Source organism: Oryza sativa, chromosome 7 (assembly GCF_034140825.1).
Source record: "Oryza sativa Japonica Group chromosome 7, ASM3414082v1".
NCBI classification, from domain to species: domain Eukaryota; kingdom Viridiplantae; phylum Streptophyta; class Magnoliopsida; order Poales; family Poaceae; genus Oryza; species Oryza sativa.
This window is the reverse complement of record NC_089041.1, coordinates 27,343,767-27,360,710: the sequence shown is the minus strand read 5'-3', so window position 1 is coordinate 27,360,710 and position 16,944 is coordinate 27,343,767. Positions and strand designations below refer to the sequence as shown.

Below are 16,944 nucleotides of genomic sequence, written 5' to 3'. Positions count from 1 at the left end.
GCAATTCAAAAATCCATCTTACTCCCCCAAACTAATTCAATGGATCGCTTAAACACACACCCCCTAACTTTTTTTTGGGCTCATTTTACCCTCTACTCTATTAAAAATAGTTCACTTTACTTCCTAATAATATTTCTCTTTTCTTACTCTTTATACGAGTTGTATTTTAAGCTGAAATTTGTTAGAGCCATAGATGACACCATTACCAAAATTCAAAAATATTTTGAAATTTTTTTCATGGAGTTTGCTTGTACTTCAAAATTTTGATGTTTAAATCAGTTTGAAGTGCTTTCAACCTATGTAAACAGTGAGAAAAAAAATAAAAATAGAATGTTGGGACATAAGTTATGGATGCATCTATATTCTACTAAATTTTTAGTGCAAAATATGACTTATAAAGAAGAGAAATAGCATTAGACGAGTACAGTGAAATGTTTTCAATAGTTCGAGGTATAAAATGAGCTAAAACTAGTTTAGGGGGTCAAATGCTCTAGTAAAATAGTTCGGGGAAGTAAAATAAACATTTTTCATAGAATTAAGACTCTAGACCAAATACAACTTATTATTTATTAATTTCATTTAAGAATTACTAAATCATGAAGCATATGGAATTGACTCAAAGGCGCATACAACTATAGGCATACTAATTATGAATATCAGGGGTACGATGTGCGTGTGTGCGTGATTACGTTTGTATTGTTTTCTAAAAATAATATTAAATTAAAAATGTAGATAGCAACGAAAAATAATATTTAGAATGGATTCTATATATACACGGGTTACCAAGTGGTGTACTAATTCGTATCCATGGGTGGAACCATGAGTAGGACAACCAGCAGCTACTCCTGACCTTAAATCCCTCTTAAAATAACATTTCGTTTTTTTTAAAAAAAAAACATATAAAAATTATATTGATTGAGACTTAGGGTTGAGAAAATTTTGGCTCCGATCCGCCACTATTCGTACCTGGTGGCTTCGAGGAATACGATGACTGTGATGAACCGATAGTCCTTCTTCGAGTCGAGCACGGTGGGGTAGCCGCCGAGGAGGATGACGGTAGCCCAGGTGAAGGCCAGCGTGCCGAGCGCGTTGCCCGTCCTCTCTATCAGCGCCACCACGCGAACGAAGCGATTCAGCCATTTTTCTGGGGTGGCCATCTTGCCTGCAGCTTCGACCTGCTCACCTCGTATCTGGACGCTGTGCTTCCCGCCGGTGGCGTTCGCCATGGCTAACTGGCTTCTACGACGACGACCGTCTCGCACGTACGGCTTTGGTACAACAAATCGTAGAATCCTCGGCAGTTTTTAGTTTTTACAACGCAACAGCGCGTCCCTCAGAATATGTATTACGGCACAGTGGTTGTTATATTGGAGAGAAAGGTATAAACAGTTCAAGGTGGCATGTTTTGGCCACGTCGTCTACATATATTATATTAACAGATCAAAACTTGTGTACATGATCTTTACTCTGTAGACTGTTGAGCATATTCACGGCTCACTTTATTGTGCTCAGTGCCTTGGTATGTGAGTTAAACAATCGATGAATCAGCTGTAGCACACCGCATAATCCCCAATTCCGAAGACCTTTGCTTAGTCAGTTGATGCTTCGTGAAGGACTTGTTGATGACTGCCTTTTAGACGAAGACGACCGTCTCACACGTACGCCTGCTTGGTACAACAAATCGTAGTTTTTACAACGCGATGCGTGCCTCACAATATGTATTATATATGGTACTCCACTAGAAAGGTATAACTGTATTATTGTAAACCGGACATGTCAAAGCTTGCGTCCATGGTCTGTACTCTATAGAGTGTTGAGCATATTCATGGCTCACTGTATTGTGCTCAGTGCGGCCTAGGGGATGCGTTAAACAATCGATGAATCAGCTGTACCACACCGCATAATCCCAATTGCGAAGACCTTAATAACTAGTCAATTGATGCTTTGGATCGGTACTGATTTGATTTGTGACTAATTCTAACACTTTGATGACTAATGCATACTTTGCAGAATGCGTAAGAATAACAAGTGCCATCGCAAACACAAAATCGTCGAAGGTGACACTTGTCGGGATACCCTCCGAGGAGGATGACAGTGGCCCAAATGAACGCCAGCGTGCCGAGGGCGTTGCCCCGCCCTTTCAACCGAGAATGGGGATGCTGGTCGTCTGCAATACTGCTCACTAACATGTGGGCCCCACAGCCCCTCAGGACCACATGTCAGTGAGCAGTACTGCACTGCACGGGATCTCAATTACTCAAACAGATATATTTAGCTGCTTTTCGTGGGATAATGCAAACCACGTAGTGTAAACTACAGCAGCAAACTGCCGTAGATCTGAAAATAGACATCTAAAATTTATCCAGGCTAAGTGAAATATACTCTCAATAAAAACTTTTACTCTGATAAAATCTGAAAGTAAAAGTTTTACTGGAGACGTTGTGGACGAATTTTAGACATCCATTTTTCGATCATTCCACAGTTTCCATTTCCAAGCTTACACTGGCCTTGTTCGAGAACCCAACAGAGGAAGATAAAATTTTGGATTTTCGTGGTACGCTTTTCAAACTGCTAAACGGTGTGTTTCGCGCGAAAATTTTCTATATGAAAGTTGCTCTAAAATATTAGATTAATCCATTTTTCAAGTTTGTAATAATTAAAACTCAATTAATCACAAGTTATTACCACCTTGTTTTATGTAAAACACTTAATCTCATCTTTATCTTTAAACATAGAGTGCAAAGAGGATTGAGGAACTACATATTTTTCTCCTTTTTCTGGTTCCGTATTACGCCGCTGAATCCACAACTCGCCTCAGGTTGAGCAACTGTAGCCTCGGGACGCAACTAAACATCGAACGTCCGAGACGTCCCCCCTAACCACGTACATACAACTCTTTTCATACTTCATCGTCTTTGCACCGTACTAGGGGTGGCGCGCGCCGTTGCCGCGCTGCCGGCAACAAGACAGGTAAAAAAACAGAGGTTACATGAAAGTTAGATATGTATAGAAAACAAGCATGCGAGAAATAAATTAAACAAAGGCAGGTAGTCATACATACATAAAATAAAAAAGAACACATTTTATTACAAATAAACCCTACGACCTCAGCAATAAATACTATATTTTGTGGTATAAATTTGGTTCTAGTCTGGATATAATAGTCATGGATTTGACTAAACATCTTGCAGAATATCACCAAAAAGATTATATTGACCAATGGAACAGAACTTGTCGCTTGCAGTTTTCAGTAAAGAAAATCTACAATTCTGAGCAGAAAACCCAAGGAAATTTAACACTTGAACCACATCAATGAAAAACTGATATAGAAACTTTGAAACCCACCTATGCAAGACCACCACGCCACCTTTTTTATAACTCTGCATGATCAAACTGTGGACAAATGCAATGCAGTATATTATAAACTGTCACATACAAGATAAATATGGTGCTGCATGGAATTAATCAATTACCATTAGGCTGGCCAGTAGCATCTAGCAAACAGAGGAACACATCTCTCTTATTTTCAGAGGAGTGTTGTTATTGCTATCAGTTAGTAAAACTCTGTCTAACAGCCCATATTTAGAGGGAAAAAAAGAAAGTGAAAAAGTCTTCTAGCTCTAGCCTTTCCTCTCTGACCAACTATTGTACATAGTGCATAAAAGGAGAAATCCAATAAAATATAATACATGTGCAACCCAACATCAGGATGGCCTCAATTCATTCATTGTGCCTTGTTTATATCATCTAACTCATCATATCCCTCAATTATTAACATCCATCATTGCAAAAAATACACCCATGTAAAAAAATTTACTGCACTCCTAGCACTGCAATCAACATACATGTGTACTGCATTTTGTTCTATAAATGGTGCTTCTTGTTGTAGAAATTGTTGTAGCATGTCCACTTTGTCAGTTGTGTGCTTCAAAATCTTTGGTGTTGACATTTTCAGAAAATAAACATGAAGCACCATGGCCATGTGTAGATATAAGCAAAATAAGGGCAACAAATGATTAAAGATAGTTGTGGTTTGTAGAGTATAAAGGATTTAAGGTGGGGATTTCTACCAGATCATTTGAAGTGTGCATCTCGATTTCCTGAGTTTGTTGCCTGGTTAAAACAACAACAATTAGGCATGACATTCATGACTTGTTCCACTTTGTTTATTATATACTTTAAGCCCACCTGTAAGATCTGCAACAAATGAAAGCAGTCACTATACAACAATAATTAAATTCTGTAGAACAGAGATAACATATCTCAGAAAAATATAGTATTGTAGTGCCAGCTAATTAAGATGAGTTAATTAGGATGTTGATGGTACTAATAACAACGTACATGGTGATGTCTAAGTTGATTCTCTAATGTTTTCATGACCAAAGGCTGGCAGTGTTGTATTGGCACCGAAAGTTCTTGCTCTTAGTTTTGTACCATTCTTAGGCATTCCAATATCTTGCCAGTTATTTATCTGCACAAAAGGGGAAAGCATACAAGAAAATGCAGATAGAGAACATCAAAACGTGCACTTATGCTCAAGAAAATTATCACAGAACCTCATCTACTCACAGAATTAGTTTCACATTTAGGCTGTGTTTAGATCCAAAGTTTGGATCCAAACTTCAGTCCTTTTCCATCACATCAACCTGTCATACACACACAACTTTTCAGTCACATCATCTCCAATTTCAACCAAAATCCAAACTTTGCGCTGAACTAAACACAGCCTCAGGCTATAAAAGCTCGCTCTATGTTTTGTTTTTCCTATTGAGGTAGTAAAATGATTATTACAAATGAACTTTCCATCGTTGTAAGAAGATCCTGTGGCAATTTCTATTTATCCCTTGGTTGTTAGGCCAATTGAGCAAAAGAAGGCATAGGATAAAAGGTTTTGCAACATGAAAAAGGGATCAGTATAGCTGATCAACAATTGTTTGGGGCTGAACAGCCCTACCTACCTTCCCAAAGACATCATCTTCTAATTATAGCCTCTGGCTAACCATAAGAATCTACAAAGGACATAATACTTTTTATGCATAAACATTCATGTTGAGTGTTCAACTGTTCACTAACCACCAAATCAAGATTCAGTTTCCTTTTAAATAAACAGATTATATCTAAACAGATTATATCTGTGTGCACCAAGGTAATCAAGAGGTCTAATGGCAAACAAAACCAGCAGTATCTACTGCTAGCCAATCTAAACTGCAGGAAAACACATTGGCGCATTGCCAAATACTTTTTGTGCGTAAACACATTCATGTCGAGTGTTCATCTGTAAAGTAGTCACCGAATCGAAATTTAGATTTCTTTCAAATAAACAGATGATATCATGTGCACCAAGGTAATCAAGATGACTGATGGCAAACAAAACCAGCATCATCTACTGGTATACAATTGCCGCTAAGCTGTGGAGCTTCATTCGTGGCTCGTGTGAGAGGCAAAGCAACTATAGATGGTCGACCACCTAAAAGAATGAAGCAAACAAACGTATGAATCTCGGTAACTAAAGATTCACAAAGACCAAATCTAAAGAATGCAGTACATCAGTAACAGAGGTTGAAACAAAACAGAAAGCCAACCTCTTATGCTTTTTATCCTGAAATGATATGCTCAAGGAAATCTGAGTTATTTGCTAAGAACCTGCACAAATTCAGAAATACATGATAGTGAGAACCTGCAAGGCTGCAACACACATACAAAGGGAGAAAGAGAAAGCATGACAAAAAAGGAAAGGAGTGGTGGTAAGAGGCAAGCAGGCAGCCATCTGAAACATTGTCTGTGCCGCTGCCCACTGGTCACCGTCACATATGAGAACGACTTCATAACGGCGGCAACGACAGCAAGGGACTCAGATACACATGAATCCTGTATGGCTTTGGCAGTGGAGAGGCACATGGAGACGACCTTTTTTGGCCGCATACAATGCTACTCTTGCTTGATGCCGTCGCCGCCGGTCGGAGCGGCTTCAAGCTTCCGTGCAGCACCGTATTACTCATCTCGCCAAATCTAGCACGGTGTTGGAATACTCAGAGTAGCGTGCAACCAGACAGAGAGAACCGTCGCTGGATCGACGAACTCATCATTGACCGCCCAACACGCCAAATCGAGCTGTGCGGCACCGGATAGAGCACCTGGTCATGGAGCTCCAGCGCAACCGCCGAATCAAGGTACTCGTCGTTCGCTGACTGAGCGTCTCACCATTGAGCTCAAGCCAGCAACACCGATGACACGAAATGTCTGAGATTGGTGCCACATCGCCGCCGCCAAGATCAACAGATCCAGTGGCTCTGGATCTATCGCCGTCTCTAGATCAAAGAGAGAGAGAGAGAGGGAGGGGGAGGGGGGGAGGAAGGAGAGCAACAAGAAAGATGAGGGTGGGGAGCAGAGATTTCCCCATGGAGCTTACCGCGACACTGCCGATGAGCCTCATGTGCTAGCCCTGCCCTTGCCTCCGGGTGACCGGATCCGCCGGCAAGGAGGTCGTGGCTACCCGAATCCGGCGAGCACGGTCTACCCTCCGCCGGAACTGGCCTCGCGGTGGCAAGGGGGAGGTGCGGCGATTTGGCTGGGTGCAAGAAGAGTGGTCGGAGGCGGAGGCGGATGCGGCGGTGTGGTCTAGGGAGAGCGAGCGAGAAGAGAGAGGTGACGGAACGGCGGCGGCTAGGGTTTCGTGGGGTGAGGGACCGGGATAGGGATGCAAGTTGTTGCAGAAAACCCCCTTAGTTTCTATGTTTTCGAGCGCAGTCCTATTTTCTGTTTTTTGCTTCTTTGATTAGAATATTTCTTTTTTAGAGGTCCTATACGTAATAACGTAGAACGTAGAAACTGTATACCAGAGATCTAAAACCAAATTATCAATTAGTTTAAGGGCTTTTTTGCAAAATGATCAGCGTCGGGCAGGCATGGACGCACGATGGGCATCCAACGACGGAGGAAGCAAGCAACGCGCAGCCTCCAAATTCAGCTCCGGAGAAGGGCCGGACGACGTGTCACGCCCCGGCAAGGGCCACGCCAGCGGCAAACGCTGATTTGAGGCTCAATTCTCGGCAGCTTTGTATATATAAGCGATGTAGCCATTCATTGGGTCCCTCTCTTCATGCTCCCAATGTGTATGTTATTACTAGTTAACTTCAAATACTATTTTTCTCCTAACTTACTTACCGAATTTACAATATGACTATACAGTTAAATCTTCACAACAAGATCATTACATGAGTATATTTCGAATAAAAATATATTTTTTAACTGAAACATTTTTACATCATATATGAAACATCAATTTGTAACTTTTGAAACATCAAATAAAACCACATTCAACATTTGCTAATAATGTAATAAAACCTCGAAATAATACCATGTGCAATGTTTTTTTTAAAAAAGTTCATTGCGATTCTTTAAAAAAGGTTCGTGGGAGTGACGGCCCACCGGTCCAGAGGACTACAGGCCCCTCTGAAAACAAATGGGCCGTATTGCGTCACAAACACAAATTAATTTGGCTTCAACCTGTCCTGGAGCGCAAAGTGGGCCGTCATGCTATATGGGCCGTGTGCTCCTTCGCTTTGGTCCATCACCCTGCCTAGTGCGGCACTAGAGCTCAAGGAGGGGCGACTCGCCGACTCGGGTAGAGGCGTAGAGCGCGCTGGCGACGGGAGGCTCAGGCATCGACGCCCGCCGACGAGTCCGCTCCTATTCCAATCCATGGCCGACAGTGAAAGGTACACCGCCTCTCTCCCTCATATGCTTCCCCCGTCTCCCTTTTATTCTGGGCGTGGGTTGCGGGTCGCGCTCGCCGGAGATCCACCTGCCGGACTGCACTTCAGTTTGGTTAAATGCCTGAACCCATCTTCTGGGTTCACCCAAATTTGCTATCACCAGGGAATGCAATTTGCTGCACCTTCTGTTTACACTCAAATTTAGCATCTAGAAATAAAATAGAGTGTTTTCCTCTAAGAGGCCTGTCTGACCGCCGTGTATATGCCGGTTAGACCGCGGCTTGAACTCCGGTCAGACCGGCGGTGTGTGGCCGGTCTGACCGGCAGAGTCCGAGCCCGAGTCTGTTTCGTTGGGTCTCGAGGTTTCCTTGCTTGGGAAGGCATGTTTCAGGTTTCCTTTGGATTCTATCCCGAGTTGGACGTGGAGGAGGGCCTGTAGAAGGCAAGACCAACCCCTATATAAAAGACAAGGCTGGTTCAATTGTAATCTCTCAATCAACTATCAATCAATCGAATCGTTCTTTTACTTTTGCTTCTAGTTCTAGTTTAGTTTGTCCATCTTTGTCGATTTACGTCGTAAATCGTCCGCCGCCGCAGCGAGAGTGTGACACATCTCTGTAGGTTTGTCTTGAAAACCTTCCGTTTTGCCCACGAGACGGGTAGTTATCCTTCGTTCTATCTAGATCGGCTCCGCTAGCCGGTTTAGTTTATCAAAACCCATCTTAGTTTAGCTTTTACTAGATTGAGGTGGTTGGTGACTCTGAGATCACCGCAAAGCGTTAGGTGCTGCGATCGTGCTTGTCAAGTTGTCACAAAAAGTTGCCAACACCTTCGTGGCTGCGCATCAACTGTACTACTGACACCAAATAGGAGGGGAAAGGTGCGTTTTAATACTCCTTCCTTAGCCCTGCTACATTTCGCCAGTTCTACCTTCTTCTATTATTTTGTTGCAATCTTCGAATTGTGTGTATTCGATATTGTACTAGTTCAACTGTATCATAGATCCGATTTTTGTGAGGAATCTGAGCCTGTTTATTTAGAAGTCGTTGTAGTAGTACAACCTACGTATTACAAAGTCAGGTGGCACTGCTGATGCTCCGTGCCCACTCACGAGAGTCACGACCCATCAGCTTTTTTGCTCTGGCCACAAGAGTGGAAACTGCTGTGCTGTGCTCCATGAGTCCCATGTCGCCTGAAAGCAACCTGTAGTTTTCAACCCTTGAGGGTGTACTTTCTACCTTTGATAATGCTTCCACCATCCAGCATTTATGGAAATCATTTGCGTAGCGAGGATTGAACTCCATCAAGTATATAGCATGTTGAACAATCACCCTCCTGATACTGGGACAATAAGGACTGGGTCTCATATGTGCATTAAGTTCATCGACAAGCCTCTTTACAAATCTCTCCTTAATCTGGCCTTTCTCTAGTTCTCGGGCGAAGTCTTCAGGAATGCATTTACATATTTGTGAACTAAGGCCAATAAGGACCTCTAGTTCTGCTCCTTTTGTATGCATTATTCCTTCCAGCACCTGTAGTGGAAGTAGCCACACCATGTGAGGCAATAAACCATTGTTAGTAAAAATATTCAACAAACTTCGGCTACATTTTTACCTACTTCCTCTGTTTCATATTATAAGAGTTTCTAGCATTGCCCATATTCATATATATGTTAATGAATATATACATATATGTGTGCCTAGATTCATTAACATCTATATGAATGTGAGCAATGTTAAAAAGTCTTATAACCTGAAACGGAGGGAGTATTTAGTTAAAGGTCATCCAGGATATTTCTGACAGTATACTTAGTTGTCGGATGTACAATACATGAGTAGTTTTTGCATGTTGATGGGTTCACATTAGTCAATTTCATGACATGAGTTAACAATGCTATCAATATTAGGAGCACAGATGTTTATGCCTGTCAATATTTGAAAAAAAAATGTGCAAACTCTAAGTCAGTTCTCCCTGATAATTTATGAGACAGTACAGATAGAAAGCACATGAAAATAGTAGTTACAGTATCCACCTCCAGTATCGCACTTGACACTTGAATTAGCAGTTTTTCTGTCTTTATAAAAAAAAGAGAGAAGAATTTGCAGCTCACCAATCTCAAGATGTCAGATAGTCCCTTCAGGTCTGAGTTGCTGAGCTTACACTGAGCATGCTCGCACATACTCCACAACAGGCTTGCTGTTATACATTTGTACCTGTCATTATGGATCGTAGCTGTAAGTTCTCTAATGAACGCATACCCTGGTTCCATTAACATAACCAAACAGTTATCTTTACTCTCCATTGCCAGCATCGCCAGTGCTTGACCAGCAGTTTTCCGTAGCAAGTGATTACAATTTGTACTTGAGGATGGATCTCGGCTGAGAAATCTACACATCAAACTGCTGATGATTACTCGGATGTGCTCGATGTCCTTACTAGTGTTTCTATCCATGGCAAGGTTTTTCAGTATTTCTGCTGCCAACTGCTTCTGTTCATGGTTGCTCCCACTGTCATTCAAGATCTCTGAAAGGTTGCTCAATACGAATGGATGTTCCAAAATCTGTTGTCGCAGAGTTACACCTAGCTTCCCTTCAGTACTTGCAAGTCTTCTCAGCACCCTAAGTGACAAACTTGCCAACATTATTTGGTGGGCTTCGTTAGTACTTGTCATATGATTTCTGTAGCTTGTAAAATCTATCATCTTTGAGATGAGGCCTATTGTTCTGCTGATTTCCATGCAGTTTCCAGGATCAAAGTTAGCAAGCCTCTCAAGAATTAGCAGTCCTTGTACTGGGAGGAAATCTTGGTCCCTGGATGGCTCCTCCTCTGGAATTGACCAGCGTTTTGTGATCCGCTTCCACCATCTGAGCATACTTGAGTTTTGTTGACGCCTGTTAGATGGCTCATCCACCGGAATCAAACAATATCTTGCCACTTGTTTCAAGTACTTAAGTACTGGGGAGTTCTGTTGGCCCATGCCAACTTGCTGAATTGGTGAGTCTTCTCTTCCCACTTGGCTATCAATGAACAGAAAATGATCCCTTGTTGTCTGTTGGTGATCAGTGTCCAGAACTAGTGAGGCTACAAGCTGTGTTGCCCCAGGGATTTGAACAACTCGGAGGCTACCAGCAAGCTCGGCAGTGATCTTTGCGGCAAATAATCTGATTTGTTCATCCCCATCGCTTTTCCAGTCCAGCATATCGAACAATGAGACTACTGTCCTGGTGTCATTGGTGAGTTTTGTGATTGTTTTGGTCCTTAACTGCTCCTTTTTGAGAAATTTGTGCAGCATCTGAGCCCCATAGAGCTTCTTCCTGGATGAGTCTGAGTTGAGTGAATCCATGGCAAATGTGATGAGGCTGATCTTCTTTGGAGCAAGCACAGCCCCTCCCATGCATTTCTCAAAGGCATATGCATAGTACGAATTGGCATATTCCACTCCCATCTGACCTCCAAATCCGCCACGGTGGATGAGGTATCTCCGAGGGATGAATGAAAATGCCTCCACCAAGCAGGCCACAATGTAGAGTATCCCTTGCCCCAGCACCATCCCATAGAAGATGTCTAGTGATGTCTTGAGGTTTTGCTCGTTATCGTTCTCACCATCATTACCATTTAAAAGTTGTGTCAGTGCGAGGACGACACGCACAACAGCTGCTGGAATCTGGAAGTTGCCAGATGACAGAAACAGTAAAGCAGAAACTTCATATACTATTATCATAAGTTGATAAGTTAGCTCATCACTGAAAATGAATACCAGCATCACTATCGCAGCAAGCATACACATGTTTAGAACGAGTTGACGCCAAGGTAACAGTTTTCTGCATAGAACATTGCCAACTAGTTTTACTATACATGGGAACCGTAGCCTGCTGATTGTTGGTAAAAGGACAAAGAAACATAGTACTCGGTGCAAGTACGGTAATGTCCTGATATTTGAGTTTTTGTAACCATCATCATGTGCTTGTCGTATAGACGGACCGATCAATAGGATTGCAAGTAATGGGCTCCACAGTGATATGGCACGGCGAAGCGGATTGCATAATAGTCCTAGAGGCAACATCCGACCAATTGCAACTGACATCATTACCATACCAACAATGGCGGCATGTGATACATACTTTGACAGGAGCACCGGCACAACCGACAAATATACCATCACAACCAGCAGCCCATTCCAGCCAAGAAGTCTAAAATCCCCTCTAGTACCAAAAAACAGTTGGTAATCCAGCCTGTTATCGTTGGTAAACATCCTGAAGTATGCACAGTGCCATTGTTAATTAAAGAGGGACAGCGTATAATAATCCATAAACATAAGACAGATATTTATACTTTTAGGGTGGTCACTGCTACTGGTAATATTATGCTATTGGTATAGTCCTTTTTATTAAAGTCCATTTTGGCTATCAGAAAGATCTAACTAGCGGATCGTATTATCGTGACTATATATCATCTTGAGAATCTATGCCAAATCAAATGTGCCACTAGAAACACTATGGACTTTTTTTTTTTGGGTACTCCCTCCATCCCAAATTATAAATTATGAGGCCTATATTTTTTTTACACGGTTAATGACATACTTTGACCATTAATTTATTCTATGTCATGTTCCTAATAAATATGAAATTAACATCATATGAAAGTACTTTAAAATTTAAAATATAAATATAGTGATATAACATGCATAATACTTAGTATATATATATGATTATTATGATTATTATTAGTTAAAAGCTACCGAGTTTAATTTTCTTTAAAAATATGGTGCCCATAATTTGGGACGAAGCGAGTACTTGTCATGTCCGCCATCATCAAGCTCTGTGCGTGAAGCCACCTCTATGGCTATATGCTACGCCTGTAAGAACAGTAGCTACATCCCTTCTTCTTATTGTCCTTTGAATGCTACTGGAGATGAGATAAATCCTAGTAGAGTTGAGGTGAAACTCAAGGGATATGGGATCCCCGAGCAAGGATTCTACTGTCTAAACTCTAAAGCTGAATGTTCCTGAATCTGGAGGAGGGCGATGCTAGGTTAAGACGGATCGTTGCTAGAATCACTATAGAGCTGAATCATCTATTTAAGAAGATTAAGTGGGATTGGAAGGTAAAGCAACGGAGTGAAATTGACTTTTTGATTGATTTGCCTTTTGCTGATGCTAGAAGTCAGGTCACAGAGTTTAAGGGCTTTGACTTTGTGACTTGTTTACTCAAAGCAAGTGTGGGTAAAATTCTTTGGTCTTCCTGATTTTGCTAAAACACCTCAAGTTGTGAGGGATCTGACAGAGTTGATGGGAGAATGCAAAGAGATTGATGAGAATGGGGGTGATCTGTGAGAATTAAGACTGGTTGTCTTAACCCTAGTGCAGTTAATTACTCTCTTAGGGCCCCTTTGAATCGTATGATTGAAAAAACGTAGGAATAGGAAAAATATAGGATTTTAATAGGAATGTAAGTGCAAAACAGATAATTGCAAAATGCAGGAATGACCGTTTGATTGAACCGCAGGAAAAACGCAGGAATTGGATGAGGGAGACAGACTCAAAGGAAAGTTAACAAGAGGTTAAAGTTCTTGCTAATTTTCCTCCAAAATCTCTATAGGATTGTCCATTCCATAGGAAGGGCTCCTTTGAATCGCAAGGGTAGAAAAAACGGAGGAATAGGAAAAACGCAGGATTCTGACAGGAATTGAAGTGTAAAACAGAGGATTGCAAATCACAGGAAAAACACAGGAATGGTCGTTTGATTGGAGCGCAGGAAAAACGCAGGAATCGGATGAAAGAGATAGACTCAAAGGAAATTTTCTAAGAGGTTGGAGCTCTTACTAAATTTCCTCCAAAATCCACATGCAATGTGCCATTCCATAAGAATTTCATAGGATTTGGAAAGCTTCAATCCTTTGAATCAAAGGGCCAAATAGGAAAATTTCCTATAGGATTTGAATCCTATGAAATTCCTACATAAATCCTTTGATTCAAATGGGCCCGGATTTTAAAGGATTGGATAGGATTCAATCCTTTGTTTCAAAAGGTTTCATAGGAAATTTTCCTATAGGATTAAAATCCTCCAAAATTCCTATGTTTTTCCTCTAATTCAAAGGGGCCCTTATTATGTATATATCAATGAGATGGGAAGTGGTCCAAGTGGAGGGACAACATTATGAAGGATCTCCTCCACAGAATGATGATAATGACCAAGGACATGACAAATCACAGTAGGAAGAACATGAAGCAAGAAAGAGGGCAAAAAAGAGGCAAAATGGGGTGGGATGAGCAAGGATTTGGGAGGCACCAAAGGGGTCCAGTCTGCTCCTCCTAGCCGGCTGGCCCTAGATCAGGGAATGGGTGGTCGTCATCACAAAACCTTGATGAGGGTGAAGAGAAGATTGTCTTGAGGAAAATCGAGACAGGAAAGACAACTTCACCTGTGAGGGAAGACATAAATGAGGTGTCCTAGCTTTGAGCTCTTCGGAAACTTGTGCGAGTTGTTTTGCTACTAGATAATGGCTTTGAGTTTGATGTATTCCCCCTGCGTGGGCAGTGCTATTTGTGACTGGCAACCCCAGGCTAGTTTTTTTTTTTTTTCTGTAGCTCGTTTACTTTTGTTGTCTTTAGTTTTTTTATTAATTATTTCTAACATTCCTGTATAGCACGTTTTGTTATGGCTTTCTACCAAAGCCTCGAAATGAAATTTGCATGTTCTCTAAAAGAAATGCTTATACTGAAACAAACTTTGAATTTTGAATTCTAGAAGTGATTATATTTTGAAACAAACGGAGTACAACTTATTATTTATTAATTTCAGATTTAAGAGTTACGAAATCAAGAAACATACGAAATTGAGACTCAAACTGAATACAACCATTGGTTTATTAATTCTGAATATCTAAATATTGAATTCAAAAATTTAAAAAGCAATAGAAGATAATGTTAGAACGGATTCTACATGAATTTTCACAATAAAAGTTGAAACTAATAATTTTCACTACTAATAATTATTGAAATTATTGAGTTAAAATTTTATAGTATACTCTCTGGTTTCATAATTATTACTCCATATGTTCTAAAATATAACTTTAGAGTTCAAATTTTATTTAAATATATCAACCTAGTACTACCTTTTACCACTAAATTACTCATACTACCTCTATCACCACTTGACTTTATTTTTTATATAACCCCAACTAGTCTGTGCTTATATCTCACACCCATCCTAAGGAGACAACAAAATCATTTTACACATCCTATATTACTATAAAGTTATTCTCCACTAACTCCTTAAGCTTAACATGCAAAGATGCCACATCATCATCCACTAATTAACAATATGTCACATCATCATCCACTAACAATCATCACATTTAAACATCATGCAAACATGCTATATCATTATAGTTTTTATAATTTAAGAGCTTTTCAAATACAAACATATTAAATTATCATCCAACATAATTCACATAATATTTCAATGTATAACTTTATTATGTTTTATGATATCCTATATACTTATATAGTTCATTCCCACATAGTTAGTGCTTAAATGATTAATCTGTGGTCCAAATTATCTTTCTCATTTTTTTCTCTAATTAAGTCATATCACATCAATTGTTTTTAGCCTTTAGATGATTAATCTACGGTCCAAACTATCTCCCTACTTTTTTTCTTCCATAAAATCATACCACCTTACTTTTTACATTTAAATCACCATTCTACATACTATTTAAATTTAAATTATTATAAACCACATTAATTTACTTAATCTGATGTTATCTAAATATTTTAAACGTTATTTTTTTATTGTTATCATACTAAATTTCCACAGCAATGCGCGGGGTTTCACCTAGTCTCTTTAATATCTATGACGTGACAAAGGCTAATATTTTGAAATGGAGGGTCTAACGTTCTAGACAATGATACAATCTTTAAAACTTCTCTTTAACTATGATTTTATAATTACAATATATGTAAAAATAAGTAAATAGTTCATTTTATTAACGTTCTTTTTAAGACTAATATATGAATCGTGTTCTAGCTAGTAGTATCTTAAAACTAAATAGTTTTAGTATCTATTGATAGTTAAATTTTTAATTGTTTGACACCAACCTTCTTCGAAGACGTTAAGAATTAATTATAAAAGCGGTGGAGTATATATAACTTGTAACATAATTTTTTAGACATAGAGTAGACAACCAGAAAGCCCGAATGAATACACGGGCTGTAATTCATACCTGATGGCTTCGAGGAAAACTATTGCTGTGGCTAACCAAAAATCAGTCGAGTCGAGATTGTCAGGGTAGCCACCCAGCAGGACGACGGTGGCCCAGGTGAAGGCCATCGCGCCGAGGGCGTTGCCCAATCTCTCGGTCATCGCAACCAAGTGAACGAAGCGATTCAGCCTCTTTTCTGGGGCGGCCATCTTGCCTTCGGCCTGTACACCTCGTATCTGGACGATGTGCTCCCCGTTGATGGTGTTCTCCATATGGCTACGACGACGACGAGCCGTCTCACAGTACGTACAGCCTTTGCTTGGTACAACAAATCGTATAGTAGAATCCTCGGCAGTTTTTACAACGGAAAAGCGTACCTCAGAGTATGTATTTATAGTAGTACGTACAGTGGTTGTTCCATTGATAAGGTATAACAGGTCAAGGTGGATGCATATTTTGGCCGCGTCGTCTACGTACGTACAGTATATTATATATTGTGAATTTGTGATCTGTGAACCGGAACAGATCAAAAACTTGTGGATGCGTTAAACAATCGATGAATAAGCGGGTGTAGCACACCGCAAATTTTCAATTCCGAAGACCTTACAGTCTTACACATATAGTCAATTGATGCTTTGAGAAGGACAAATTACTGCTTTTAGAATATAGTCTTACACATATATAGCCAATTGATGCTTTGAGAAGGACAAATTACTGCTTTTAGAATAAAGCGCGTAGACGTCCCACTCACTGAGCCTGTGTGTGTATATATATACACACACCTATGACGTCTTATTACAGCGCATAAATAAAACCGGCTGTTGTACATACACTCCTAATACTCCTAAGTCCTAAAACTGTCAGAGCTAAAGCATTCTACATTTTTTATAGTACAATCCTGTGTATTCGTTTCTTATAAACAGTTTTCAAAACCCTGTACCGTCGAACAACGATGACATTCGACAACTCGGATCCGTCTATAATACATGCTCCCTCTGTCCCATTTTAAGTGCAGTTGTGAGTTTT

The 16,944-nt window shown here is 40.3% G+C and overlaps 1 protein-coding gene and 1 long non-coding RNA gene across 2 annotated transcripts; both read right to left on the bottom strand.

Annotated features, from left to right (window-relative positions):
- Positions 1-3,495: 3,495 nt before the first annotated feature.
- On the bottom strand, positions 3,496-6,706 carry LOC107281661 (uncharacterized). The gene is made up of 6 exons (XR_001547416.3): positions 6,410-6,706; positions 5,583-5,643; positions 4,570-5,467; positions 4,342-4,471; positions 4,071-4,197; positions 3,496-3,934 (listed from the first exon to the last, which is right to left on the bottom strand). It is a non-coding gene; the product is annotated as an uncharacterized lncRNA (long non-coding RNA).
- Positions 6,707-8,791: 2,085 nt separating this feature from the next.
- LOC136357463 (uncharacterized) lies at positions 8,792-16,190 on the bottom strand. The gene is made up of 4 exons (XM_066312727.1): positions 15,940-16,190; positions 11,872-11,968; positions 10,129-11,379; positions 8,792-9,247 (listed from the first exon to the last, which is right to left on the bottom strand). Exons 1-4 carry the CDS (start codon positions 16,188-16,190, stop codon positions 8,792-8,794), a joined length of 2,055 nt encoding a protein of 684 aa, XP_066168824.1.
- Between the last annotated feature and the right edge of the window lie 754 nt (positions 16,191-16,944).

Coding starts and splice junctions, on each gene's coding strand:
- LOC136357463 (XM_066312727.1), bottom strand. CDS start 16,190: ATGGAGAACACCATCAACGGGGAGCACATCGTCCAGATACGAGGTGTA. Junction 11,969..15,939: donor GTTTTCCTCGAAGCCATCAG/GTATGAATTACA, acceptor TGCATACTTCAG/GATGTTTACCAACGATAACA. Junction 9,248..10,128: donor AGGACATCGAGCACATCCGA/GTAATCATCAGC, acceptor CTTCCACTACAG/GTGCTGGAAGGAATAATGCA.